Source organism: Triplophysa dalaica, chromosome 23 (genome assembly GCF_015846415.1).
Source record: "Triplophysa dalaica isolate WHDGS20190420 chromosome 23, ASM1584641v1, whole genome shotgun sequence".
Taxonomy (NCBI): Eukaryota; Metazoa; Chordata; class Actinopteri; order Cypriniformes; family Nemacheilidae; genus Triplophysa; species Triplophysa dalaica.
In genome coordinates this window covers 8,370,000-8,396,300 of record NC_079564.1, presented here as the reverse complement: position 1 = coordinate 8,396,300, position 26,301 = coordinate 8,370,000, and the positions used below count along the sequence as shown (strand labels likewise).

At 37.2% G+C, this 26,301-nt stretch overlaps 3 protein-coding genes across 7 annotated transcripts in view; 2 read left to right on the top strand and 1 right to left on the bottom strand.

Moving 5' to 3' along the window:
- Positions 1–5,515: 5,515 nt before the first annotated feature.
- xkr9 (XK, Kell blood group complex subunit-related family, member 9) lies at positions 5,516–8,689 on the bottom strand. Its single transcript, XM_056738937.1, is given in 5 exon segments — positions 5,516–5,745; positions 5,748–6,272; positions 6,576–6,772; positions 6,972–7,400; positions 8,492–8,689. Coding segments are annotated over 4 exon segments (1,134 nt in total). The 5' UTR covers positions 7,274–7,400; positions 8,492–8,689; the 3' UTR covers positions 5,516–5,635.
- Positions 8,690–9,851: 1,162 nt separating this feature from the next.
- On the top strand, positions 9,852–18,386 carry tram1 (translocation associated membrane protein 1). Its single transcript, XM_056738938.1, has 11 exons — positions 9,852–10,100; positions 11,268–11,331; positions 11,474–11,595; positions 11,768–11,884; positions 11,991–12,049; positions 12,805–12,889; positions 13,138–13,208; positions 15,174–15,278; positions 15,469–15,612; positions 16,144–16,289; positions 17,303–18,386. The coding sequence occupies exons 1-11, from the start codon at positions 9,978–9,980 to the stop codon at positions 17,374–17,376; spliced, it is 1,110 nt and encodes a 369-aa protein (XP_056594916.1). The 5' UTR covers positions 9,852–9,977; the 3' UTR covers positions 17,377–18,386.
- Positions 18,387–18,609: 223 nt separating this feature from the next.
- Positions 18,610–26,301, top strand: part of ncoa2 (nuclear receptor coactivator 2) — a 69,695-nt gene continuing 62,003 nt past the window's right edge. For 4 of the 5 annotated variants that reach the window (XM_056738935.1, XM_056738936.1, XM_056738934.1 and 1 more), the window contains exon 1: positions 19,964–20,210. The gene's annotated coding sequence lies outside the window, so the exon portion shown is untranslated. Of the gene's footprint in view, positions 19,186–19,963; positions 20,211–26,301 lie in introns of those variants that run through there. The other variant, XM_056738933.1, reaches the window with a different exon arrangement.

The following is a 26,301-nucleotide window of genomic DNA, read 5'->3' as shown; positions in this document are numbered from 1 at the left end:
TTGGGCTATGATGTAAGAGAATAAACAAGAAATCCGGATGTAGTCAGGTCAATCAAGACTAGATTTCTATAAAAGCACCATCCTGCTGTGCACTGTGCACTTTCTCTCGCCACTTCATACTTCATTCATAATTTAGAATCCTGTTTAGATGTTGTTCGTATGGACGCTCATTCTCAAAGGTCCGCATGTCGTCCTGGGCAAATAAACAGGCAGGGTCATTTTATCCATCTTGCTTGTGCTCAGCACGATCTTGCTCAATGAAAACACGGCTTCTGTTTTCTATCTGTGTGCGAGGTGACTGGGAAAGAGCCAGGAGACACAGGGCCCTGTCGTGTGCCGCTCAGACTGGCATCACTCTTGAAACACTAAACCAACATTGCCTAAATTAGGATTACACAAATTGGCTTTCCTCTGACTCACAACTTCCTCTTTTGAGAACTCATAGTGCTTGAGTGTAGTGAGCAGATATTGATGACCTGTTTTTAGACAGCACAATTGAAATCAAATATATATATATGAAAAAATATTTTTTTCTCCACAAATGTATCAAAATCATAATATTCTAAACATATATGCCACTGTGCTTTGTAAAAGTTCAAGAACTGTTGGATTGGAAGTGATTTATGAGACATAACATATGGCAGAGTACATACAGTTTCCCCTCTGTGTATGAATCACTCCTCTGACACTTACCATGATTACCATCAGTGATGAAATACAGATTCTTAAGACATCAGGTTTCTTAAGACATCATTTTTACCACACAGGATTTCTCCTGATCAAGATCATTTTAGGTTGTTAAAATTTAAATTTTGAACAAATTGACCTTTAAATGATTGGAATACTTAACTAAAGAAAAAATCTAAAGGTTGCCTCAAAAACAAACTGAAATAAATTTAAAGGAATAAAATTATAATGTCCCCGTGACCCGAGGTAGTTCGGATAAGCGGTAGAAAATGGATGGATGGATGGAAAATTATAATGTAATATTATAATAGCTAATATTATATAGCAGCATCAAAAATTATACAATGACAAAAGCATATACCAAAATTGCTTAAACTTCATTAAAATTAACAAAAAAATCTAAAAATAAATGCTAATTAAAAATAAAAACTACGTAAAACTCAAATCAAACTATAATCACTTTGCTCCTGATTCCATCAAATGAAAGTTGCAATAATGCTGTCAGTCAGGTCTATTCTCATTAACATGGTTAAAACAGTAAGGTTTTTAAGAAGATTAAGTTATTAATATTGTGATATTTTGTGCAATTAGTTTATTATGGGCTAGAATGTGCATTATGCGCTATTAGTTTATAGTGATATAATATGATGAATTGTAATATTATTATGTTATATTTTGCTTTATTTTGACATTGTATTGTAGCCATAATATATTTATTTAAACACTTACCAATGGTCATACCATGGTATATGAAAACAATAGTATTAATATTCTACCTGATCTGTACCATGGTACTGGCACTGTGTGTTCTTGTTAATACTGCAGGTAACTTCACATACTTCCTATTTCAAGTTTCAATAATCTGATCTTTCAAATAACTTGCGTGAACCTCTATTTAAACTCTCCCATAATTTCTTACTCCATCTGTTCCACTTTATGCTCCCTTTAAATGGTATGTTGAAAAGCAAATTGATTTACAAGCTCCACAATTCCTTGGAACGTCATTGTTCCGCTTATAAAAGCCATATTCTGCCAACAGAATTAACCTGAAATAACACATTCGTAGTTTTATTTGGCCCACGAAGCAAACATCCAAAGGTAATCATCAATTAATGTGCTCATTCTAATGTAAACACTCTTGATATTAAACATGGTTAATTACCATGAACAAATAAACCTATTTAGTGGAATGTACAGTTTTATTTTTAATTGGACATTTACACAGCCAAGGGCAGACATTTGTTCTCATTTAGGCTAGCAGGAACATTTCGCTTGACAACATAAAAGGCCGCAAAATGATACTTATAGAAATCATTCAAATCATTTTTGTAAATTGATTATCTAAATATTTCATCCACACTTGATTGACAGCAATGTTCCAGTGTCTTGAGTAAAAATATTCCCTCACAATTCTCACATTTGAAAGAATTACATAACACAAAAGTGCGTGTGATCGTTTGCACACACATGTGCAACTGCGTGTGTTCCTGCTCCTATATATGTATATGATCTTTAACATCCCGTATATGAGTTCCAGGTGCGTGTATGTGTGGTTTGCGACAGCCCACCTCAGCGCAGGGGTGATGTGCTCCATCTTGAGTTTTGCCTTGTTTCTTTGGCATATGAAAACAGGCAGTGTCAGGTCTCTGGTAATGACTGACCTCACCAGCTTTGCTACAACACAGATTGCCTTACGATCCCCCCACTGAACGTATGCCAACTGCAGCCCTGCCTTACAAAAATGCCACTTTAAAGAATCCCAGCTGCCAATGTTACAAAGCATTGTTTGGATCAACATGAGTGCTTTAAAAAACAGCAGTTACATCTCACCCTCTGCATGTGGATTTTATTTAAAAAAGACCTCCGGGAGAACCATAGTGCCACTCTGTGATCAGAAAGGATTTAATTAAACTTTTCTCTTTTGCCAATCTGTCACTGCCGAGCCTAATTTGTTAGTGTGTGTGCCGTGATTAAAGCACCCGACTGCCCTAGTGTACCACATCGATTTCTCCCGTCTTCCCATTCCAGTGCATTTTCCAGCTGTGAGACAAAACCCCCCAGTGTCAGAATCTAGACTGTATCTGTAGACATTTACAGATTGCCATTGCTGCTAATGTATCTGCGCTCGCTGCCACAATTCAAGTCATAATAATTAAAGACACGCTGCATCTCGTGCGCATTAATCATCCTTTATATGGACTTTGAAGCTGTAATGAAAAACAGACACCCATACGGCTTTATTGCGTTTGTACAAATTGTGGCGATTGTATGCTGGTATGCCCCATTTCTGAGTGGTTTTTACAGGAAACGGCAATAAGAAAAGCAAAAATAAACTGGAGTGAATCGAGGAGACAATCAGCGGTTATGCTGTCTTGACTAACTCCCATCAGACAAAGCCTGATCTGTGTGTGTATGAAACACAATATCTTCTTAAACATTACTTCAGTTATTATGAAGATATTAAAGTTAAATTGAGTTTATCTTTAATTAAATCTACTCAATTTACCTCAGGTGTAGAAACTGGCTTTGATTAGTACACAGAAGGAATTGCTTTTATCGCAATTTAGGAAATAAAGGTCGATTCATTCATTCATTAGAATCAGCTCAATTGAAATAGTTTACTGGACGTAGTTATTCGTTTTATTGCACAGTCTTAATCAAGTATGTTGTCTCTGTGATTAGCAGAAACTCAACTTGTTTCCTTTCGTAGATTTTTTATGTTAATATATAAAGAATTAAGGTCAGTGTGTAGTTTGTTTGGAGGATCTATTGACGGAAATGCAATATAATATACATAATTTTGTCTTCAGAGGTGAATTAGGACGTTATGTTTTTGTTGCATTGGAACGAGCTGTTTCTATACATACACCCTGGTTCCACTTGCATGGGATTCACCATGTTGTTTCTACAGTAGCCCTAAATGGACAAACTGCACTACAGGGCGAATTTCGTTAATACGTTATCTACATCGGCAAAGAAGTTTAAACGTGATGACATCTTAGTTCTGTGTCAGCCACTGTATTGATTCGAAAGGGAGGAGTGGATCGTTGGTTGCAATTCATAACCTCGCCGCTAGATGCCACTAAACTTGATTCACTGGACCTTTAATTATACATGTAAATGTATAGCTCAGTCTATAATGTACCTTAATATTATCCTATGCATAACCTGAAACAAAGACACCGGAACAACATTTTCAGTATGCGATTATGCTTTTAAAATCAGTATTCTATTCTACATTTTGGATACAGTGATCATTGAAAGAAGTTACAATATCTTACCTATAAATAGTGATTACTTATTATTCACAATTTTAGTTGGGAAATCATAGCAATATACACACAGAATTTTTAATGAGACTGGCAAAGTATGTTGTTTGTTAACAAATAGGTAGAGCGTTGTTTTAAATTACGAATCTGATACAGCATAAGCAAGAGCCAAAAGGCAAGTCCAGATAGTGTTAGAGGCACAAGAGAAAACATATATGACCCTGGACAACAAAACCAGTCTTATGGGTCCATTTTCGAAATTGAGATTTTTATATAATCTGAAAGCTGAATGAATAAGCTTTCTACTGATGTATGAGTTGTTAGACAATATCTGGATGAGATACAACGTTTAAAACTCTGGATTCTTCGAAAGTGCAGAAAAATCTAAATATTGAGACAATTGCCTTTGAAGTTATTAATTGGAGGCACTCTGGCAGGCCATCCACTCACAAAAATAAAGTTTTTACATATTTATACGAACTTTACAAGATATCTTCATGGAACAAGATCTTTACTTAATATCCTATTGATTTTTGGCATAAAAGAAAATTTGATCATTTTGACCAATACAATGTATTTTTGTCTTTTACTAAAAATGTTCCCGTGCTATTTAAGACTGGTTTTGTGATCCAGTGTCACATATATGTTGTTTTATGTGTATGTCTATGTATAGGCATATAAGAAAAATCAAAGTAGCAAAGTGCTGAAAAATATTGAAAAGTATTTATTTGTAAAATAGCTACTGTGGAAGAAATCAAAGTCAGTCCCTGCAGATGTTCAATGAAGGGTGCTCTCTCTCTCTCTCTCTCTCTCTCTCTCTCTCTCTCTCTCTCTCTTCTCTCTCTCTCTCTCTCTCTCTCTCTTTCTCTCTCTCTTTCTCTCTCTCTCTCTCTCTCACACTTTCTCTCTCTCTCTCTCTCTCTCTCTCTCTCTCTCTGTTCTGATGGCTGCCAAAAGAATTTGATTGGTAAACAGGCATTTGATCTCTCAGGCTCTTATTTGATCAGTTTGACATGCAGTACAGTAGACCTACATGTGAATGGGGGATTCTTTTTTACAAAGTTGTGTTATTGTTAATTGTAGTCTAGACCTGGAATTTTGTGCTAATAATTTTTTGTTCTAATTAATGATCCTAGTGGGGGTTCGTTTGTTTGTTTGTTGAGCTGCCTCCAGTTTTCCTTTCCCTGAATCACAGAGTGACAATTCTAAATTGTATTAATTTATTACATAAAACATTTATGATAAAGATCAAAATGATATCTCTAAGTCACATGTAAAGCGTTTTAACCATCGGTCTCTGTTAAACGAAATCTCGCGCAGTCAGACCTTCACACTAAAGTCAACGTTGGGCACACCTGAGGCTGAGACTTAACCTTATTTTGTAAAGATTTTTGAGGCGACAGTGCCATCTTGTGGCATTTGGTGGTAATTGGCGTGAGTGTTTAAGTGTCAAAGTAATGAACCGAATACATAAGGCATAAGTTACAGCAGCGGTATAAGGTCAAACATTTCACCTGTACAATCATACAGAATGTCCTTTAAAGTACCTCTTAAAACACTTTTAATAGCTTAGAGACTTTATTTTTATTCTTCATCAATTCCAGGACATATTGCATTCATAAATATATGTCTACTGCGCAGTTTTAATAGTCTTGTTGCCATTAGTTGACAATCCAATGTCATATTTGTAAAAAACGATCTAAACGTGTGGTTTTCGGGGGACTCAGAGGCTCTTGTTGCATTCCATCAACCTCATCTGCCACTCTGCTGACCCCACGGGGATGCAGAGACTGTAGTAAAGTGCCAAAAAACCCAATCCCATGAAATTAGAAAATAATATAAAAAACAACATAGGCAAGAAGTAATCCGTTCCCTCAGATTCTGGTTTGAACAGAAACAGCATGATGGGAGCAGCAATGTTTTGACTCAAAGTGAGGATGTAATACACTGTCATGTGAACTTTGGTGTTTTCCCCTTTTATGTTAAAGAACGTGAAAAGTAGAATGATTCCGACAGTGGCTCGATAGAGATGTTCAAGACGCGGTGAAATGCAAAAGTCAGTCTTCTCTAGATAAACCCAGATTGTTCCCACTAGCCAAATAAAGGCCATTCCTATAGTGCTGAAGGTGGAAAGCATGATAAATATTGTGAGGCTGAGGATTCGAGGGGTTATGGTGAACATCTTGTAGAGCATATAGACAGCCGTGGTCATTCCAGAGGGCATCTCATTAATGTGAGGTAAAGAACGCCGGAAACACCGACGATAATCCACTGTGGCCCAGGCTATGTTGAGGAAAGACAGAGCCATGCTGATATCTAAAAAGAGATGAATAGTTACTGATCAAAAACAAAATTCAAATGTTTGTATAGTCTGATTGGCCAAATAAATTTTTGTCAAATTGAATGTATGTTATCGGCATCAAAAAAAATAGCATGGACATATTTTCTCACATTTTTTTGTTTGTGATTTAAGATTGCAAAATTATGAAAAAGCAGGTCAGAGACACGTTTAAGAAAGTGCACCATAATTTTGAAGTGTTTCACATTCCTCGTGTCAAAATTCATGACAGTCTAGATTTACGAGGAAGATGTTCATGATTTTATCTGTGTAAGACTCACATTGCAAAATGGAGCGATGGTTGTACTCCAGTATGATATAGAGTTGCAGAACAAGTTGAGGAACACTTTCAAGGAAGGTCTCGAACAAACGGAGCATGCTCAGATCTGTAGCAAGGGCGAAAATACGTAACTGCACATCCTCTTGAGTCTGACCTGAACACAGGGCTTTATAACTTCTTTTCAACAGATGGTGATACCTGAAAGCAATAGAAAGATCACAGGACAACATTATTTGCATTACGTGTCATTTTAGATTAGTGTAACATGTGTCATTTCCAGAACTTCAACAAAACATTCTCATCTGCTGCCTTGCAGGTGTGAATTCAAAATATTAGATTCAAAAGTAATGCGCTACATTTAGATGGAAATAAATGATTACATTTTCTCAGAAGTTACCTTGTGAAAATGCCAATCTGCAGTACATGTATCCCAATCAGATGTCCAGTCGACAGAGGTTTGTCTTCGTCTTCATAATTCTCATTTTTCCTGTCATCTTCAAACCATGCATAACTAAATATTTGTATGCACAAAGATCCGCTCAAAATAAAGACAAGTGTAAGTATAGCCCATGTACAATGTCCGCACCTGAAATATTGCACAGTTAACAAGAGATCTGAAATAATGTCTCCGATATAAAAAATCAATCCGAGAATGGTGCACAGCCATCGGAATTTGGTAAAACCTCCTCCAGGGGCCATGATTGTGTTTTGTGGATTGCTGAAAGCTGATTTTCATGTAACCGTTGGAAATGTAGAAGGACATTGCTAGCAGCGAGAACAGCTAGTGGACTCACCCTGTCCATATTCTTGCAAAAACACTGAAAACCTGCAAGTAATAAGCGAAAGAGACAATCATCAAAATAGTTTTACACAGTTCAAGGTGTTGCTTTCAATAGGTCCCCCAAAAAACAATAAATCTTTCATCTTTTATTCACTTTTATGTCATTCAAAACCTGTACTGTATATGACTGGAACACAAAAGTAGAGAGGCTATTTTGAGAAATGTCACAGTGGTTCTGTGTCCATACAATAAAAGTCAAAGGTGGTCAATGCTGCTTGGTAACCAACATTCAAAATATCTTCTTTTGTGTTCCACAAAAGAAAGAAAGTCATGTAGGTTTGGAATGACATGAGAGTGAATAAATTATAACAAACATTTTGGGTGAAGTATCCCTTTAATTAACTGTATTTTGTATTAGAATGTTTGTTTTTGAGTACTTCACATACTTAATTTCTTCAGGTAACATTTATCCAACCCGGTCTCATCAATTGCGTATAAATAGCATGCTGCTGCATTATTGGGAAATACACCAAAGTTCGATTTTAGTTGTTCCTATTCTGTTGCTTTTATATCTACTGCATGGACTTTGTCCAGGTCACTTATCACCACACAGTGATAATGGAATGAATTAAGTGTTTCACAAACTGCATTCCTCAAGCAAAGAGATTATGTAATACACAAACTGTGTAACACAGGATCACAACTGTCATGTGTAGCCTATTTGTACATGTAGTCTGTTTCCAACCACAGTGCCTTTTTAAATAAAGTTCGTCATTTCTTCTCACAGGTTTGTGATATTTTATCAAAAGTGCATTTTTAGTCAATAAAATATGTACCTTTAACGTCATTAAAATAGAATTATGTGTATTTTTAGTGTATTTTTTGTATAACATGTGCTTTACCCTATATGTCTGTATAAAATTTACCTATATTTGTTGTACAACTCCAAAGAAAACTAATTAAAAACATATTTGCATTACATTTAGTGCATATGTTAAGACCTTTAAACATACAAACAAAAGTATTTGCCAAACTAATTAACAATCACTTATTATTCAAACAGGATTTGATAGTTATTCCTTACATTTGTTCACATTGGCTGTGGAGACATTAAATAAATCAGAATCTGAACTTACCAGGGCTTTCATTCTTCGGCTTGTTCACCTATACGGCTTATTCACAATGATATCAGACTGTGGGATTTCTCATAATTCAGCTGACAGAGCAAACCACTCCCTTCCTGTACTTACTGTGTGAGGTAATACACACCCACATACGTATTTTATGCATGGGTTAACCCAATGACAACAAGCATTCAATCTGTACTACCTTTTTGAATGCAGAGGAAGGCTCTGATCTCTGCACTCTTCTGCTATCATGTCTTAACCAGGAAACAGTGGTTAGACATTCTAATCATTGCTTAAAACCTCATCTGAATATGAAACTATTTGTTGACAGTGCGCTGTGTTTACGTTGTTATGGCTGCATTTTTTTTTTCAAAAACCTACAATGGTATGTTGCTTTACATGTTTCACAGCGTGTTGAAACTTGATAATTGTTAGTGTGTTTTATGGAAAAACGCTTCTTTGGAAGATTAATAGCTTTATTGCTTTAAATATTGACATACATGTCAAATAGAGCTGTTAACCCTTAATCAGTAGGTGCATTTATTTTTATTATGAACAAACATTCTTTAAGGCTTATAATAAGTCTGTGTTCTTAGGCTAAACATTATTAGAAGCAAGCTTTAATCAGCAGTTTTTATTTTATTTATTTTCTATTTTTGGCATTTTAATGGGGTTTTTTGCCAGACAGTAGAGAGACAGCACAAGCAGCTTTATTTTTTTAAATGTTTGCATTTAGCTTTTTTTATATAAAACACCAATTCATTATGAAGAACATTGTTTTAAATGTGTGTCTTGGTTTCATATTATTTTAAGGCAATGGTACAATATCAATATAATTTAGTTGCCTATTAAATCATGCAATTTAATAGGAATTATATCGTTATTATTATCTTCATTCCGGTTTGGATAAAAGTGTACTTTTTTATTTACAAACATAACACATTTACAAGTAGATTCAACTCAACTTTGTGGTGTTCCTAAGTAAAGTCAGAGAGTACTTGATAGTGTTACAGACTATATATAAAAGCTATCAATAATTATAAGTATTTCCATTGCTTACCCCACCTGTAAGTCGCTTTGGATAAAAGCGTCTGCTAAATGACTAAATGTAATGTAAATGTATTTCTTAGCAGTTCAGTTTATGCAAATTACTTATCCTTATATTATTTTTTTGCTTGCATTCATTGTAATGTTTGCTATTATAAGTTTGATTTAAAAAATGGTTATCAGTTTAATCTAAAAAATCTAAATAGTCTAAATGTCTTACTTTTTTTAACAGGAAATTGCCTTGTGAACGCACCACCCCAGTCCAACAGATGGCGCTACTGCAGATTTCGCAACTGTAAAAAGTGCCTTAAATCGAAAATTATAGTGGAAGAAGGCAGGCAGAAGTAGGCGTTAAGACTGACGTGCTTGCTAGATAACAATAGTGGAGACGTGTTCCTCACGCACACACTGAGTTTGGTAACCAAAAGTTATCTAAACATCCACCAAAATGGGCATCCGAAAAAAGACGAATAAGAATCCGCCAGTGCTCAGCCATGAGTTTGTGATCCAGAACCATGCGGATATCGTATCGTGTATTGCTATGGTGTTCCTTCTCGGTTTGATGTTTGAGGTAAGAATCGTCTCCCGTTCAATTCACTATTCATGGCAAATATAAAACAAACCGGTAAAGAACCAAGAAACGAATATCATCCGCACGAAGGAGTAATCATACATCCTTCCTGCTCTGTCACAGTTTGGATTCCCAGTCTCAAACCTTTCACTTCCTTTAACTGCATATGTCAACTGAATCGCGTTACGTATTTGTAATATATTTAATGTACGAAATAATAAACTTGAAACTCCTTTCGGCGATTCATAAAAATCAGTCTTGCAGTCTATGCTACACTTTAAACGTTGCACTAGTTGGTGGTTTCGCACAGTCGTGATGACCGAGATACTGGGCTTTCGTTTGAAACGTTTTTAGGAACTTTAAAAACGTAGTAGGTTAAATGCATAACTGCGGATTGGTTAAGGTTGTAGATGTGCTGAACGTACGACAGAATTGATTTTAATATAATTGCGCATCGTTGTAACGTTAGCTGCATCGATACTTTTACGCGCAAATCAAGTGTTACGTGGCAATCGGAGAATGACTGAGGGGGCTGTCATCAGTGCTAAACAGCAGGAGGACCTTCTCATCTTCCATCCAGGTCCCATTTTTTTTACAAACAAAACCCATCTACTGATAACAGCTTAATAATTTTACAACATCAGCACAAGTTGGTGTATGTGAGTTTGCACATCGGTTCGATTTGAACGGTAGATTACTGAATAGCAGCGCTGGTGGTGATGCATTGTGGGATTTGAAGTTCCCTTGCAGGTTGGGAGCTGTTAAAGGACAGTTATAATGTGGTTCAGTTTACACATGGCATGAATTAACGATGTAATATTAAGTGTCTTGTTTTAGCTTTAGCTTTTAGCTGTAATATTCATTTGATATGAACATGACTCTACAATACACAGCATTAGATAATACACACAATGACATCCCTTACGAGAATTAATTCAATACAATAATCACAAATATACTATGGTCTCACTATAGTTACATAATTTCACCATTATATTTTTAGTAAAATATGGAAATACAAATAATAGTAAATTCTCCGAAAAGTATATGGTTGCTACGCTTTATAAGTCCATGGTTGATTTTCTAAAAGTGTATGTATGTAGACAATATAAACAGTATCACCAAATGTAAACTAAAGGTAAGTAATGTTGACTGATTGTTTTCCAGATAACTTCAAAGGTGGCAGTTTTGTTCATCACTGTGCAATACAATGTCACGATTCCAGCAAATGGTAAGCATGCGTAAAACTACCTCTTACCTTTTCTAATGATTCGTATTATTTGTAACAATTCCACTGCATGCGATTTTAGCATTTAATTCAACTTTATTATCATCATCTCTATGCTTGCATTTTATTCGTATTGGGTTTTTAGGTGGTCCGGAAGAGACGGCTGTGAATTACTTCCACTACGGTCTGAAAGATGTAGCTACTGTCTTCTTCTACATGCTGGTGGCCATAATCATGCATGCCATTATTCAGGAATATGTCCTCGACGTAAGTCTCCGTTGCTGCTTTCTCTTGCGACTGAGTAAACCCCAGCTCACATTTTTGCGGTTAACTTGTTTTTTAACTAATCGGTAGAGGTCCACAAAAAGACCTAAGTGTATTTGTCGAGCCATTGTAAATAAATATTTTCCTTTGTTTTTTTTTCATTGACTTGATTCAGAAAATCAACAGGAAGATGCACTTCTCTAAAACCAAGCACAGCAAGTTCAATGAGTCCGGTCAGCTAAGTGGCTTATACCTCTTTTCCTGCCTGTGGGGAGCCAGCATTCTTGTCTCCGTAAGAGCTGTAGCGCTCTGTTTCACATAAATAGGAGCTTGTGTGTAGGTCCGTGTATATATCAGTGTCTGAAAGATTAATTTGATTTATGCTGTTTCACATGAAGGAGAATCTCCTGTCCAACCCCGTCAGTCTGTGGGATGGCTACCCGCACACCCTAATGCCGTAAGTACTGCAGGAATTCTGAGAAATACTGAAGTATCACATGTTAATCCTTGAACTGATTCTCCTTGCTCTAAAAGACTGCACAAAGTTTAAAGGAATAGTTCAATAGTTGATATTTTGGAAGTTACAGAAGTGCAGCGGTATTTGAATTTATATTTCATCTGTATAATGACTGTGCTTTTTGGAGCTTAGTTTAAATTGAAGCTATAGTTTAAATTCTGTATAAACATAAAGATGGCATACAATTTTTTTCAACATTATAGTATAAACGTAAGCTTAAACTAGTATTCAACTGAAGAAAGTCACATAAACTACTTTATTATTATTACTAGATTTGTATTGGGCTAAATTAATCCTGTCATGTTGTATATTGGTGAAAATCAGAATAGTTATTTATCATTGTTTATGTGAGCATGGCTTCAGAAAGTATGAATGAGAAGATGGGGTTGAATATTAAAGGCACAAATTTCATCCCCCCCCCTCCACCGTGAGTTTTCTGATGATCCACATCACGAGGTGGCATTAGTTACATGAGATGTAAACTGATAGGCCAAGCTGCTTCACATCAAGAAGGTTGTTCAAAAGCTAATGCGACAGTGCTGATCAAATTATGTTGCATTACCCTACCTCTAATTCTCTCTTCTGATTCTCGTAGACCTTACTGTATGTAACACACAGCTCACAAACGCAATTATCATTGACGTTTGATTTCCACAAGTCGCGGAGATGCTAAAGGACTTCCTTCTCCGTTTCAGATTCCAGTTGAAGTTCTACTACATCTGTCAGCTCGGCTACTGGCTCCACGCAATTCCTGAGCTTTACTTCCAGAAGGTCAAGAAAGTGAGTCTTTCAGTATGACTTGTGTTATGATCAAAACCTAGTGAAATTAGATTTTCTCTTTGTAACCAGACAGATTTCCCATTTTAGAGGATTTCAGTGTTTACCAAAGATTTACTTTTGGAGAGTACAGTGAAGACATGACAATAGAGAAACACGTAGTGCAAAATAGATGGTTTGGCTTTCGGGGATACTGTGTTTATTTGGATATTTTCATACATGCTGTAATTTCCTTTTTGTTTATTTTTCAGGAAGACATTCCTCGTCAGCTTGTTTATATAAGTCTTTACCTGGCCCATATCGCTGGAGCCTACATTCTAAAGTAAGCTATTCACCAACATGCGCATGCTAAACACTGTGTGGTTTTTTACATCAGTGGTTCTCAAACTGTGATACCCGTACCACTTGTAGTACTCGAAGAGACCCCTAGTGGAACGTGACATGACAGGAAATTAAAAACTATATATTTATTTCTAGTTTTAATTACAATTTAAAATGTTATACGTGATCAATAAATTTGGAAAACATCTCATATAGCCTATGTGCAATTTTAATATGGTTGTATGAATTATTGTTTGTTTATCATTGGTCGATGTAACTCCGCCGTGACAGTCAGCTCAAATACAGTTTTTGGGTCTCTCATTTCCTCTCTTCCAACGAGCTGCATATAAATTAAGCTTCATATGTATTTCTAAACTTGAAAAGGTGGTTGTTAAAGGGATACTTCACCCAAAGGTGAAAAATTTGCACAAAATCTATTTTTTGTTTTTTGTAAAAAAACATTTAATCACCCACAGATTGTTTCAAACCTGTATAAATTTCTTTGTTTTGGTGAAGACATAGAAAGAAATTTTGAAGAATGTCAGATCTCGTCCCCCATTGACTCCCATAGTAGGGAAAATAAATGCTTCGGGAGTCAATGGGGGGAGAGATATGACATTCTAAATATCTTTCTGTGTGTTCAAAAAAACAATGACATTTCTACGTGTTTGGAAGAATCTGCGAGTGAGTAAATGATGGCAGAATTTTCATTTTTGGGTGAAGTATCCCTTTAAAGCTGTAAAACACTCAACACGCGTCTGGCTCTTCTCGAGGTTACATCAATGAAGTGCACGTTGCGATTTAGTTTTGACGCGACACTTTGACAAGAGCCGCTGCAGTAAAGTGTGAGATTAATAGAAAAGTAAAAGGAGACAGACTTACTTAAAACACACCCTGTAATCACCACCCTATAACACACCCGTCACATTTATGTATAAACTGATCTATAGATATCTGTTTATTATATAGTGGTTCTCTGCATGTTTATGCATATATTTATACTTATTTTCTCTGTTAAATATTCTGTTCACATGGTTTGTCTTTAATGTAGATTTGAAGTCCCCATAAAGCTAATAAATTCCCCATAAGTGTCATTTATAGAGCCCTGTTTACAGTGCGCTACAGAAGTGTTTTGAGTCCACTATTACTGCTATATAACTTGAAAAAAATAAAACATGCTCTTCAGTTATTGATATATTTTTAATTTTTAAATATTAATTAATTTGAGTATATATTCATGTGTTTTCTATGGCGGACATTAGGTGGTACTTTGAACAACTAATTTTATTAAAGGTGGTGCTTGATCGGAAAAGTTTGAGAACCACTGTTTTACATGATTTCAAAACGTATGTCGTGCAAATCTTTGTGTATACTTTCGTTCAAAGGTTTAGGGCTTCACTACTGACTACCCACATACTAGAATTTGAATAGAAAACTTAACTTATGGTTTTTTATAGTATGTAGCTACGGTATAACATAACTGTAACTATACAATATGTTGTTATTGAAAAAAATCCTAAATGAAGCAAAACTAGTTATACATTGTCATCCTTCTGTATATTTACCCTTTCCCTAGAATTTCTTGAGGTCTTGAACTGTGCATTTTTTCTGTATTCCGTTAACATCATCCAATTAAATGATGAATTCAGTGAATGTAATTCATGTTTTAGAACAATAATTTTTGTCTGAAAAATAATTTGACACCTATAAGCAAATGCCTTCTAATCAAACGTCAAGAGAAACATTTCACTCAACGGACGCTAATCTTTTGAACGATAGTTTTGTCGCAACAGTTGTTCACTTGATTTATAAAAATCTAATTTGGAACTTTGTTTGGACAGCAAGGAAATATATGTAACAGACAGAATGTGTTTGACAGGATAAATCATTGCAAAAGCAAATAAACGTTAAGAAATAGCCATTTTATGCTTTTCTTGTGTTTAAACATAAATGTCGTGTTTTGCAGTCTGAACCGGTTGGGCCTGGTGTTGCTGGTTTTACATTACTTTGTGGAATTCCTCTTCCATGTATCCAGACTCATTTACTTCAGTAATGAAGACAGGCAGACTGGGTGAGTGCCATCCGTTGGAAGGATCACTGCAGTTAATTAACGCCTCTCATAATTTGCACTGTGCATTGGCAGACACGAAATTGCATTGTGACTGATCACATTTTGAATATCAGATCACTTCACCCTTTTAAACAGAGAAAAAAGAGGTTTCACCGTTGTGAAGCTGCTGTTTTTGTGTGTATGTTAACAGGTTTACAGTGTGGGCTGTTCTGTTTGTGCTGGGCCGGTTGTTGACTCTTTCTCTCTCTGTACTTACCGTGGGCTTTGGGCTGGCTGGAGCAGAGAAACAGGGGCTGAACCTCGCAGAGGGAAACTTTAATGTGCTGTTTGTTCGGTAAGAAGGTTTATCTACGTTTTGGAAAACCAGCATGTGTAGGAGATGGAATCGTGCTTGTCCAAAGCAAACTAGTGTTTTTTTCCTGGGTAAACTACTCTGTAGATTTAGCCTTTAACTGTGTTTGAAACTTTTCTACAACTTATTGCACCTCATTATGAAGTCCTGTGATATTTGAGATATTTGGCTTACCACAGTGCTTTGACGAAATTCTGTGTTAAATTTAAATGGTTCGCAACTCATGGGGGGGTTTTGTGGTCTGTGAGCTACAGCGCTCTGTTGGAGAGCACTTTTCATCACTTTTGGCTTCCACCATAAAAGCACAGAATGGGTAATGATGGCACAGTTATAAAAAAATCACATCAAATGTTATCAAATTGGCTTGCTTTGCAGGAAAAAATACTGCATGGTATGTAATTAGATTGTTTAAGTTCTACTGGTAGTGGACTGAATTCAGAGGATGGAAAGCAATGACGACCTATGGCTTTATTATTGTTGGAGCTGGTTTTAATGGACCTCTTTGTCTCTCAGTGTGACCGTCCTGGCTGCAATCTGCACTACTCAGGCTTTCATGATGTGGAAATTTATCAACTTCCAGCTGCGACGATGGAGAGAACACGCACAGACTCAGGCCTTAAAGAAGAAACCATCCTCTTCTAAGAGCAAATCAAAGAAAGGTTAGTGTTTCATTTGTTGATGGTTAAATGGTTTTATAATTGTGTGAAAATACTAGGTTAATAAATATGGAAAATTGGACTAATTAGATCTAGAATATTGACTTTTAAAGGGGCCATATGACACAGCTAAAACAAATATTATTGTTTGTATTATATGTAACCTAGTGTGTATACACGATTATAGGTTCAAAGCCCCAATTTTTTTGCACATACTGTGTTAATTTTGGAGGATGCTATTGATAGAAATGCAATACAATATCTGTCTTGGTTGTATAAAGACCTTACATAATGAAGCGTTGTGTTTTTTATTACCTTGGAATGAGCTATTTCTATCTACATACACTAAATGTCCCCTTACATGGAATTCGCTATGTTGTTTCCACATTAGCTCTAAATGGACAGACTGCTCTACTTTCGTAAACACTTTATTGCCTTCGGCTAATAAGCAAAAACGTGGTGATATCTTTGTCCTGTGAGAGTCACCGTAGTGCTCTCACGGGGGTGGAGTGAGCCGTTGGTTGCAATTCTCAACCTCACCACTAGATGCCGCTAAATTCAAAGACTGGACCTTTAAGTAACAATTGGTTCCAGCTTCTGAATTGTCTTTTGTCACAGTTCCACACAATCATAACTTTGAATTAAATTAAGCAGTGTACAAAAGACTATACATTGTGAAGTTGGCTGCCATAGTATATTGTGAAACTCAGAAATAAGTCTTCAATAGAATCAAAGACTGTTGATTTGTCAGAGATATGCCGTTGTCGTGACATTCAGTGTATGTTTATGGTCTACAAGAATTACCAAGCTTTTGATACATTGACCTAATTCATTGTTTTACATGTTTTTTGGAGGGGTTATATAATACATTCCTTTTTTATTGGTCTGGGTAGGGACAAAACTGTATATATTTGTGTTAGTTTTGTTTTAAAGAGTATACGGTTGAATTTTGGAATCTCTGAGAATTAAAAATTAATTGATAATGTACAACAAGTTTTCATTTTCGTTTATCATAGCCAACGGTGTGAACGGATCAGTTGGTGCCAGCGGAGCAGATTCCCCCAGATCGAGGAAGGAGAAGTCATCATAAACCACCCTCATTCCCATCTTCTGTACTCTGTCCTGGATGAAATCGGCCTGTTAATTCCTCTCTCCGATCCCTTTTTCCTTTCCCCTCTTGTTTATCTGAAAAAAAAACTTTGCAATATGGCAAATTCCTCATTCTGTTCCTTGATTATTATTATTTTTTGGATGTTAAGTGCTGTAGTACTATTAATCCATCCAACTGTTATGTATAATTGCAAGAAGGGCTTAAGGAAAAGTGGCATTGGGTGATTGAGAGGACACCCCCAGTCCATGACCCCTCCCACATACATACACACACATTCTTTTCCTGACTTTAATGGCCCAGATGCTGTTTGCTTTATTTGCTTGAAGCTAAGATTCACAATCCCCATGCCTAAACCATGATCTCTTCATGCCTACAAAGAAAACATGAACGCTGTGGAATACTCATTTACAAGTGCCTAATCATACATTATTATAACAGAACCGAGAGGGATAATCCGCTATTTTAAATTAAGTTTAAAACAAGGGTTATATTTTTCGGTTTGTGAGGCTTCACTTTAAGTTGATTTGATTCTATGCATATGGATCTAAAGTCTTACCTTTTTTTTTAAGAAACTCAAGTTTCTTGCAACTTGTTAGCATAAAGCATTTTATGCCTTTATATCTTATAACACAGTATAAATTCCATCAATTGCACTGCCAGATTGGTCAAGCTTAGCAAATAGTTTCAACAATAAAGTTTATTTAGCAAAGAACAACGTTAAAAAGAACAAAAGCCACGTGCTTTTGTTGTGTCAATAGATTCTGCCTTTTAATCGTGAACTTTGTACAGCTGAGTTTGCTGTTCTGTATAGATAACATGTTAAAAATGACAAATCAGTTGTGTCATTCCACTGTGGTTGTGTGAGACTATGGTTAAAATGTTAGTATATGTTCTTGAGAAATACATTTCATAATGTTCATAAGAGATCATGTTGTAAGAAAAACATTATATAGTGAATGAAATTCAATAAAGAAACAATGTTATCTCAACTTTCTTTTACCCAAGTACAATCCATTTACGTAAGCAGAATATGTTAATAAAAATGTTGTTTTTCATGGTCATCTATATTTTTGAATGCATTATTCCCTGTTACTGAATTTGTTTTCCCAGCACTGTAGTAAATAATGGTCAAATCATTTTCAATATGAGAAGTGTATTTTTACAAAAAAAGTGTCATTTTCTTTTTTTATTAACGTGCCGTGAACTTCAAAAGAAAAGTAAACACAATTAGACTAATAAAGAAGACTTGTGGTAGTGTTTGTATTAGTGTTGAAAAATTATTCTCCTTTGCGATGTCGTTGTTTCGCCGTGTAGCGGCGCTGTGTACCACGGTTTTGCTTTGACGTTATTTCTCGGTCTCCCTAATAACTGTACTGTATTTGAGTGTGTTTTTCTGGAGAAATTATTACTTTTCTACACATAAAAACACAATACTTTAGTCAACTCATAACAGTGATTTTCTTTGGGGGCGTTTTATTGCGAAAAACAGCCCTGTGCTCTTTCACAATTGCTGTCCAGCGCCTGCCAATCTGAAAGTGTGAACAGCAATATTGCCAAAGTCACAATGTGTGCAGATTTCTCCCAGAGAGAAGTCACATTCGTTGTGTAGACCTTTGATCGGTTGTAGGTGGAAGATCTGTAGCGATTCGTCGATGCTTGATCCGAGACCCACTATTGGTTTACGTTCACGTGGAAATATGTTATACAAGGAAATAAACATGGCGTTTGGATTTTGATCGGATACATTTCTTAAAACATCTGGGGTGGATTATTACTCAATACTGGACGGTAAGTGATGAATTTATGTCAGATCATAGGAGGTGGTGGGAGACTATGGGCTTGTAATGTAATATGACATTGCGTGGACATGGGGGGGTAAAACGAGTGTGAACTTCAAAACTCGGTGTATACTAATGGCGTGTCCCACTAAACTACTGCATGTTTCCATACTGTAACATTTTGTAATTGTTATTTACCAGTTTCGTTTTCAATTGTTCAGAAACGTGTCATTCATGACGTAGCTATTGAATGAATTCAGTCAAGACACTTACAATAAAAATCGACTTTGTTATGTTAGCCAGCAAAATAAAGACTTTCGTATCCCAGTAAGAATTTATCTTACAAACCAACTGTAATTGTACAGAAATCATCCCACAAACATAGATTTGGTTTGTATTGACAGTTACGTAAAAGTTAAATCACATAACATGTATAATATGACGTGTGTGTCTGGGAAACAGTTTGTTTACGAGAGTCATCCTATTTTCCATTTAATTAAGACTTTCATAACAAAGTGCAGATTGCTTTAGCTTTTGCAACAACAACAACAACAAGTGTAGCTTTCAACCTGACCAATTTGGCACACTTTTCTCCCACACAACTACTTTAAATGTGAAGGCTTTTTTAATCCGCTGTGTAAACTCAAACTGGCTTTTCGACGTTGTCTTAATTGTCTTTTGAAAATATTATGAAACATCTGCGTGCTGTATAAAAACAGAAGGAACCCAACCCCCTTATTGTGTTTTAAAGGGAAACATGCAGTCCAACTGGTGAGCAGTGTCCTTATGTTTGCTGTATCATCATTTTGCCCGGTTGCTCACTGCAAGGTTGCTATGCAGGCTAGAGTAAACGAGTAGATACTGGTGCCCGTAGTATGTGGGGGAGGTTTTGCTGGCGAGATAAACAAGCAGCCAGCCATCGTTAGGCATACGGCAGGAGGAACATGGCGGCGGCAGTTAACTATAATGCTGTTTCACCAACACGAAGGTCAGAGCTGGACGTAACGTACTGGATTTAAGAGGGAAGAAAACACAGTGAGTTCAACATCGTTACAAACGTTCCGTGTTTGCCGGCTTTCTAACGCGATTTTTACACACTCGGTGCAGGATCCAATCACAGTTCCGCGGCGGCGGTCTCCTGCATTAGCTTGCTAAACCAGCTACACTCGCTATTGCAGCCCGGCTACTTTGTATAGTTGGAGAGTTGTGTTTCGCTTTTTGTTGCAAAGCAAACAGTTCGCCGTGAGCGACCTTTAAGCGGATGCGCGACTTCTTATGTAAAGATTGATATCGTGCTGCTGGTTTACTTCATTCCCCCGCGTTGCTTGCATACGAGTGATTAAGTTGAAGCAGCTCCCCCCTCTTATTTGCCTGGTTAGCTTTAGCCTGCGAGCCTCCGTTTGACTGTGCGAGCTGCACACGATACAACTTTATTGTATTATTGTTACATTCAACTCGTTACAATGTAACGCCACGTTTGAAATCGCTTTGTTACATTTTGACGAGCAAGACGGAGCGACGACGTATCATTGGCGGGTGCGTTCTATTAAAAGTATAACGCGCGTTATTTGACAGTCACGGCGTTTTGTTTGTGCGAGAGCTGAGATTAGTGAGTCGGCTGTTCGGTGAACTACGTGAGGGTGCTGGGAGCGAGGTCACAAACCCGGTTTTTCGAGAGATTGGGGAGAAAGAAAAAGTTGGGGTGCTAGTGGCGGGGGGTGCTGCTAATTAGCATTCGCTTCATGATTTGCTTGAACTTCGATTTTAATGCGAACGCTTCATGGTGGAGGTTGTTTCGTCGTCCATTGATGATAATTTTTCGCTTGGTCGAAGGAGTTCGTGCCCTGGTTGGACCCGCCGTCAGGGTGTTTTACGGTGTGTGACGTCACGCCGCCTGAGAGTTCATCGGGTCTCGGTCATGTTTTGATGCGTTTTAACTCGTCTTATTAAGATCAAGAATAGCCTTGCTTCACATGCATCTTAAAATAGTTGTTTTGTTTTTGCTCCATTTATTTCACTCACTTTTTGGATGGGTACTTTGAAATTACACGCTTGAATGCCCGAGCTTGGATTCTGTACACTGACAGCTGTTGTTCACCTCAGATTTGCATTAGTGCTGCTATGAGCTACTGTAGTGCGACCCAGCCTGTTGGACCAGTAGTTCAGTTCACGCTAGCTTTGTTACCAACATCTTACATCATGCTGACACATTCCACAGTAGGGCTTGTGTTGTAAGTGCTCACGCAGCCGAAAATAAGAATAATATGGGCATTACTTTGATTCCTTTATTTTGAGAACAAAGCAGACTGTTGTTTTGGAGCTCCGTGTAATTTACATTTATACAGTGCATTGAAACAATAATTTAACTTTCAGTGCATAGGATGTTTACATGCATTCTTGGGAATCAAACCCATGACCCTTGCGCTGCAGAAACGCTATAATGTAAACTGATGTTTAGTAAAATGCACATTAACCTTTAAAACACCCAGGAATTAAAATCGGTGCCAACATGTGGTATTTTAGCTGTCTCACTCCAGTGTTAGTTATCAGATTTTTATCATGAAGCATTAATGTACTTCCTTTGTGGTACAAGCTTGCTTGACATGCTGTTGTAGGAGGCTTATTATTCAAGAAATGCTTGCAGTCAACCCTGTTCTAAAGTTAACCTGTCAAACTGCTATGATGTGGTAACATATTTTCCCATGCACGCAAACAAACTGTAGTGTTTGGCTGTGCGTGTATACCGTCAGGACTCCCGCGCGCGCATGGCGATGGTGTCTACGGATAGGTCTCTGTGGCTTGGCTGCATTCACGCGTGGCAATCTAAATATGGCATATCCACCAGTGGATGCTGTGATCATGTGACCTCCAGGCTGCCGGCGGTGGGGTAGAAAGGGGAGAGTTTGTTCACGGGCCCAGCCAGCAATCTAGAACTGTGATTTCATTCTAGATCAGCTGACCTTTGACTCTTTCTATTGATTGAGGTATTCCATCACAGTGAATCACATTGTAATTGTTGAACTTTGATCTTCCTGCAGAAAGGCAGCTAAAGCGCATTCGCTGTAGTTGTAAGGCTTGAGCTGGGCAGCCTGACTGTCAAGCATGCTCTACAGAAGGTTGAAAGGTAGAGAAATTTGTCACCAAGCTGTTTGATTTCACGCCACGGTGACAAGATGCGGTATGTCAGTCGGAGGGATGATCATATGAGCCACTATCAAATCAAATCAGTGTCAAGTGGGATCAGATTGACATGCAGGGGAAACAAAGAGCATAAGAAAGCATTGGCTGAAATGATTGAAAGATGTGATGGACTTAAGAGCTTCATGTTTCATTACGTTATGGAACCCAAATGCGATGGTGTGGTAGGCACATTTTTCTTGGGTACAGTAGCTCGGTGTCGTTCACTGTTGGGGATTAGTGTAACTGAATTAAGGCTAATTAGAAGAAAGCTGGAAAACGATGACCTTGTCTGACTCGATTAGGTTAGACATAGGCTGAATGTGAACATGCCGGCTTCCTCCTTGTACTTTTCATTCAGATCTGTGTTCACGGCCTTTTTTAGTGTGTCATATTACACCGGGAGCAAAGGGCAGGGAGGTAACGAGGTCTGTCGTAATGACATTGCTGCTCACATTTAACTGTAATGCACTTTAAGGAACGGTGGTTAGAAAGCTGGAGTCTGTCTGAAATGGCGTAGTTGGAAGGAATAAGCAGAGACGGCTAAATGATGACTTGGAGGGTTCAGTCACCCAAAATATCTTATTTACTCACTCGCGTGTTGTTTAAAATATTATATTTCCTGGAAGGCTATAGGATATATTTTGAAGAATGTTGATGCTGATTTTACCTTCATACAATGTCATCCATTAACATTCAGCTTAAGGGCTGCATGATTAATCGTATTTTAATCATAAGGATTTCTGCCTTTCACAATTTATAAAGCATAATAATCAAGATATAAATGTGTTAACGGCAACAAAAACATAAAGTAACAAAATATCCTCATAATCATGCTTTTAAAAACATTTTGGGGGGCTGGAGTGTGTTGATTTTTGGGGTGTAGCACACTTTGAAATACGGCTTTACAGAAGTTAAACAGTGGCAGATTATAACATATTCGTTGGCTATGAAGTGTGATATATATGCTAAGAAAAGTTATAGTGATGGAATAATTGTGATAATTATAAGGAAAATAATTGTGATGATATTTTTACACATTATCTTGTGGATCTATTCTTCTTAAAGGGATAGGTCACTCGAAATTAAAATTCTGTCATCATTTACTCGCCCTCTTGTCATCTGAAACTTGTAAGAAATTCCTTCTTCTGATGAACAATATATACATTTTGAAAAATGTTGTTAAACCAAACAGCAACGGTAGCGCATTGGTTTTGTGTCATACAATAGAAGTCAAAGTGTACGGCCTTTGTTCGGTTACTAACATTCTTGATAATATCTTCTTAAGTGTTCTGCAGAAGAAGAATATGTCTAACAGGTTTGAAATGACAAGAGTCTTCGTAAATGATTACAGAATTCTCATATTTTGGGAGAACTATCCCTATAATAATATTACATGTATGTAATGAAAAACAGTTTTTCAAATGTGTGAACAACATACAAGTAAAAGTAATGACTGAATTTTTATTAAGCTCTGTTTTATGCTATTTGTTTCTTCAGCCTCCTTTGATGCCTTTAAATATAATACAGTACAATAATACCAGATGGCCTTTTTTCTCTTGTAAAAATGTTTTTTTTGTCTAAAATGCTTTGTATCATGTGATCTCCTCACCTTATAATTAAAACAATAATAAGTAATTGTTACTCCTGAAATGATACTGAATGAAAGTTTAGGAGTGTGTTGCCAGGGTAACAACGGGTAGACGGGCCTGAGGCCTCACAGTGACTGATGAGCTGAGTTATAATGGCTGGGTTCATTCCACTCACCGCTTGCTCTCATAGACATAGCGTCCTTGCACAGACTGTGACCCAGGATTTCTACACACATCTCTCTCCACTCCCCACTTCTGCCTAATGAGCCCACTGTGTGCGTGTGTGTGCGTGCGAGTGTGTGTGTGCACGTGTGTGTGTGTGCGTGTGCTCGTGACTGTTCAAAATGAGCTGTCTTACTGTTGCACATTTGCTTTCTCAAAGGATTGTAAAGATTTTTTTATTCAAAAAATGTGTGTAACATTTTTAAAGAAATTAGAATATAAATATATATTAAGCATTATTTATTGCATATTTATTTTATTTATTTATTCTTTCTTTAAATTAAATTTTATTTGGAGGAGGGTTAGAATGAGCTTGTTAGAAATAAACGTGTCAGGCTCAAACTTGTGTGTTCCACATGACAACCACAGCTCATTGTGTCAGACCTACACGTTTGCTAAATGCATTGTCATTTTTCACTGGCTTCTGGGCTTTTCCATGTTATTGATTGCTATCGGTCTCACAAGTGCTATTTGCCGCTCTTTATGGGATAGTTCACCCAAAAAAAAATTCTCTACATTTATTCACCCTCATGTCATTGAAACTTTGAGTTTTATTTAAACCCTTTCATCTTCACAAAAGAAGATATTTTGAGAAATGACTATTCGTTTTGCCCAAATAAGTGACCTGTCAAATCAAACTTGACAGAAAGATCAACATCTCTAACCTGCACTATCAAGGGAAGTGCACCTCAAGGTCCCTGTGTTATTAAGAGGGTCTCATGTTGAAAAAATATCGACTGGTACTGTGTGCGTGACTGCAGCTATGTGGCGGATGGTGTTCGTTTCACCGCTGTCTGGAGGACTCTGCACTTGGAGCCCCGCGTGTGCCTGGCAGCAGACCTAGAGTGTAATCCTTGGCACAGAGTGTGGCCTGGCACCAGCTCAGAACGCCACAGTTAGAGTGGTGATGGGGGGGCTACTTTAAGAAATGCCAAGTCGAAGGAAGGAAACAACGATCACAGAGCAGGTTAACCCAGGGTGGCCACAAGCAGAGCTTGAGGTTAGCGCTGCCAAAAGACGCAGAGCACCTTCGCATATACATTATGTGTGAGCTGTACGTGAGGGGTTTGATACTTGGTTTTCCTTTGCGCATTGTAATACAGGGTCATGCAGTGTGCGTACTGTATTCACAGAGAGATTCTTTCCTGTTCATTTTCATTGATGTACGGTGTAGCACTGTCATCATTAAAGGGATAGTACACTAAAAAATAGCAATTCTACTATGGTAGTCAATGGTGCCACAGAACTGTTTGGTTTTCCACTTTCTTCAAAACCTCTTCTTCTATGATAAACAGAGCAAATAAATGAATACACGTTTGGAACAACTTGAGGATACAAAATTAACAGACATTTTATTTTTGAGTGAACTATCCCTTTACAGAGACAGTTCAAAATTGTGTAATCTTTTATGCTTCATCATGCTGTTCCAAACCTGTGGTTTTCTCTTTTTTTTGCTTGATAATTCTGCATTTTTTATAGTGACAGTAGATAGTACCGGAGCTGTTGAGTTCCAAAAAAGACAAAGCATAAAAAGAAGTCCAAGTCTTCTGAACCTCAGGGCTTGTGTTGGGAAGAGACTGAAATATAAAGTTTTATTCACAGAAATCTCTTTGAAATATCTTTGACAGCTGTGGTCAGCATTCATTTTCAATACAGGAAAAGAAGCTCCTTAGATAATCCGTTATAAATAACTTCCTTTGTTCCTCCGAAGAAAAAAAGTAATATGGGTTAGAAAAAGACAAGAGGTTGAGTAAATGCTAACAGTTTTTACGGTAAACTTCTCCTTCGGTTTCTCAAACTGGAAAGGAGACAACAAACTTGTATTTTTAAGACTTATTAAACCATTGGTTTGAATTGAAACCTCTGACTCTTCAAAGACTTGTTGTTGAATGATCAGGAGTGTGATGCAGTCATCAGCTGGTGACAGATAACTCAATAAACGCTTGCCATTCCTTGAGTTCCAGCGCTGAGCCACCCGTGATGAAAGTATCTGTAACTCTCTAGAACAGAAGCCCACCGGATGGGCCTAGTGCTGGTATGTTTCTTTGCTGGAAGAAGGTTCCAGAAGATCCTCCAGATAGCATAGGCCAGCTTTTCCAGCATTGCCTTTTCTGCTGTAAATTGACTGGGTCTAG

What these genes read in the sequence shown, in the direction of transcription:
- tram1 (XM_056738938.1), top strand. Translation starts at nt 9,978, where the DNA reads ATGGGCATCCGAAAAAAGACGAATAAGAATCCGCCAGTGCTCAGCCAT. An exon ending in TTCTCGGTTTGATGTTTGAG is followed by an intron (nt 10,101 to 11,267) that starts GTAAGAATCGTC and finishes ATTGTTTTCCAG; the next exon opens with ATAACTTCAAAGGTGGCAGT. An exon ending in TGTCACGATTCCAGCAAATG is followed by an intron (nt 11,332 to 11,473) that starts GTAAGCATGCGT and finishes TTGGGTTTTTAG; the next exon opens with GTGGTCCGGAAGAGACGGCT.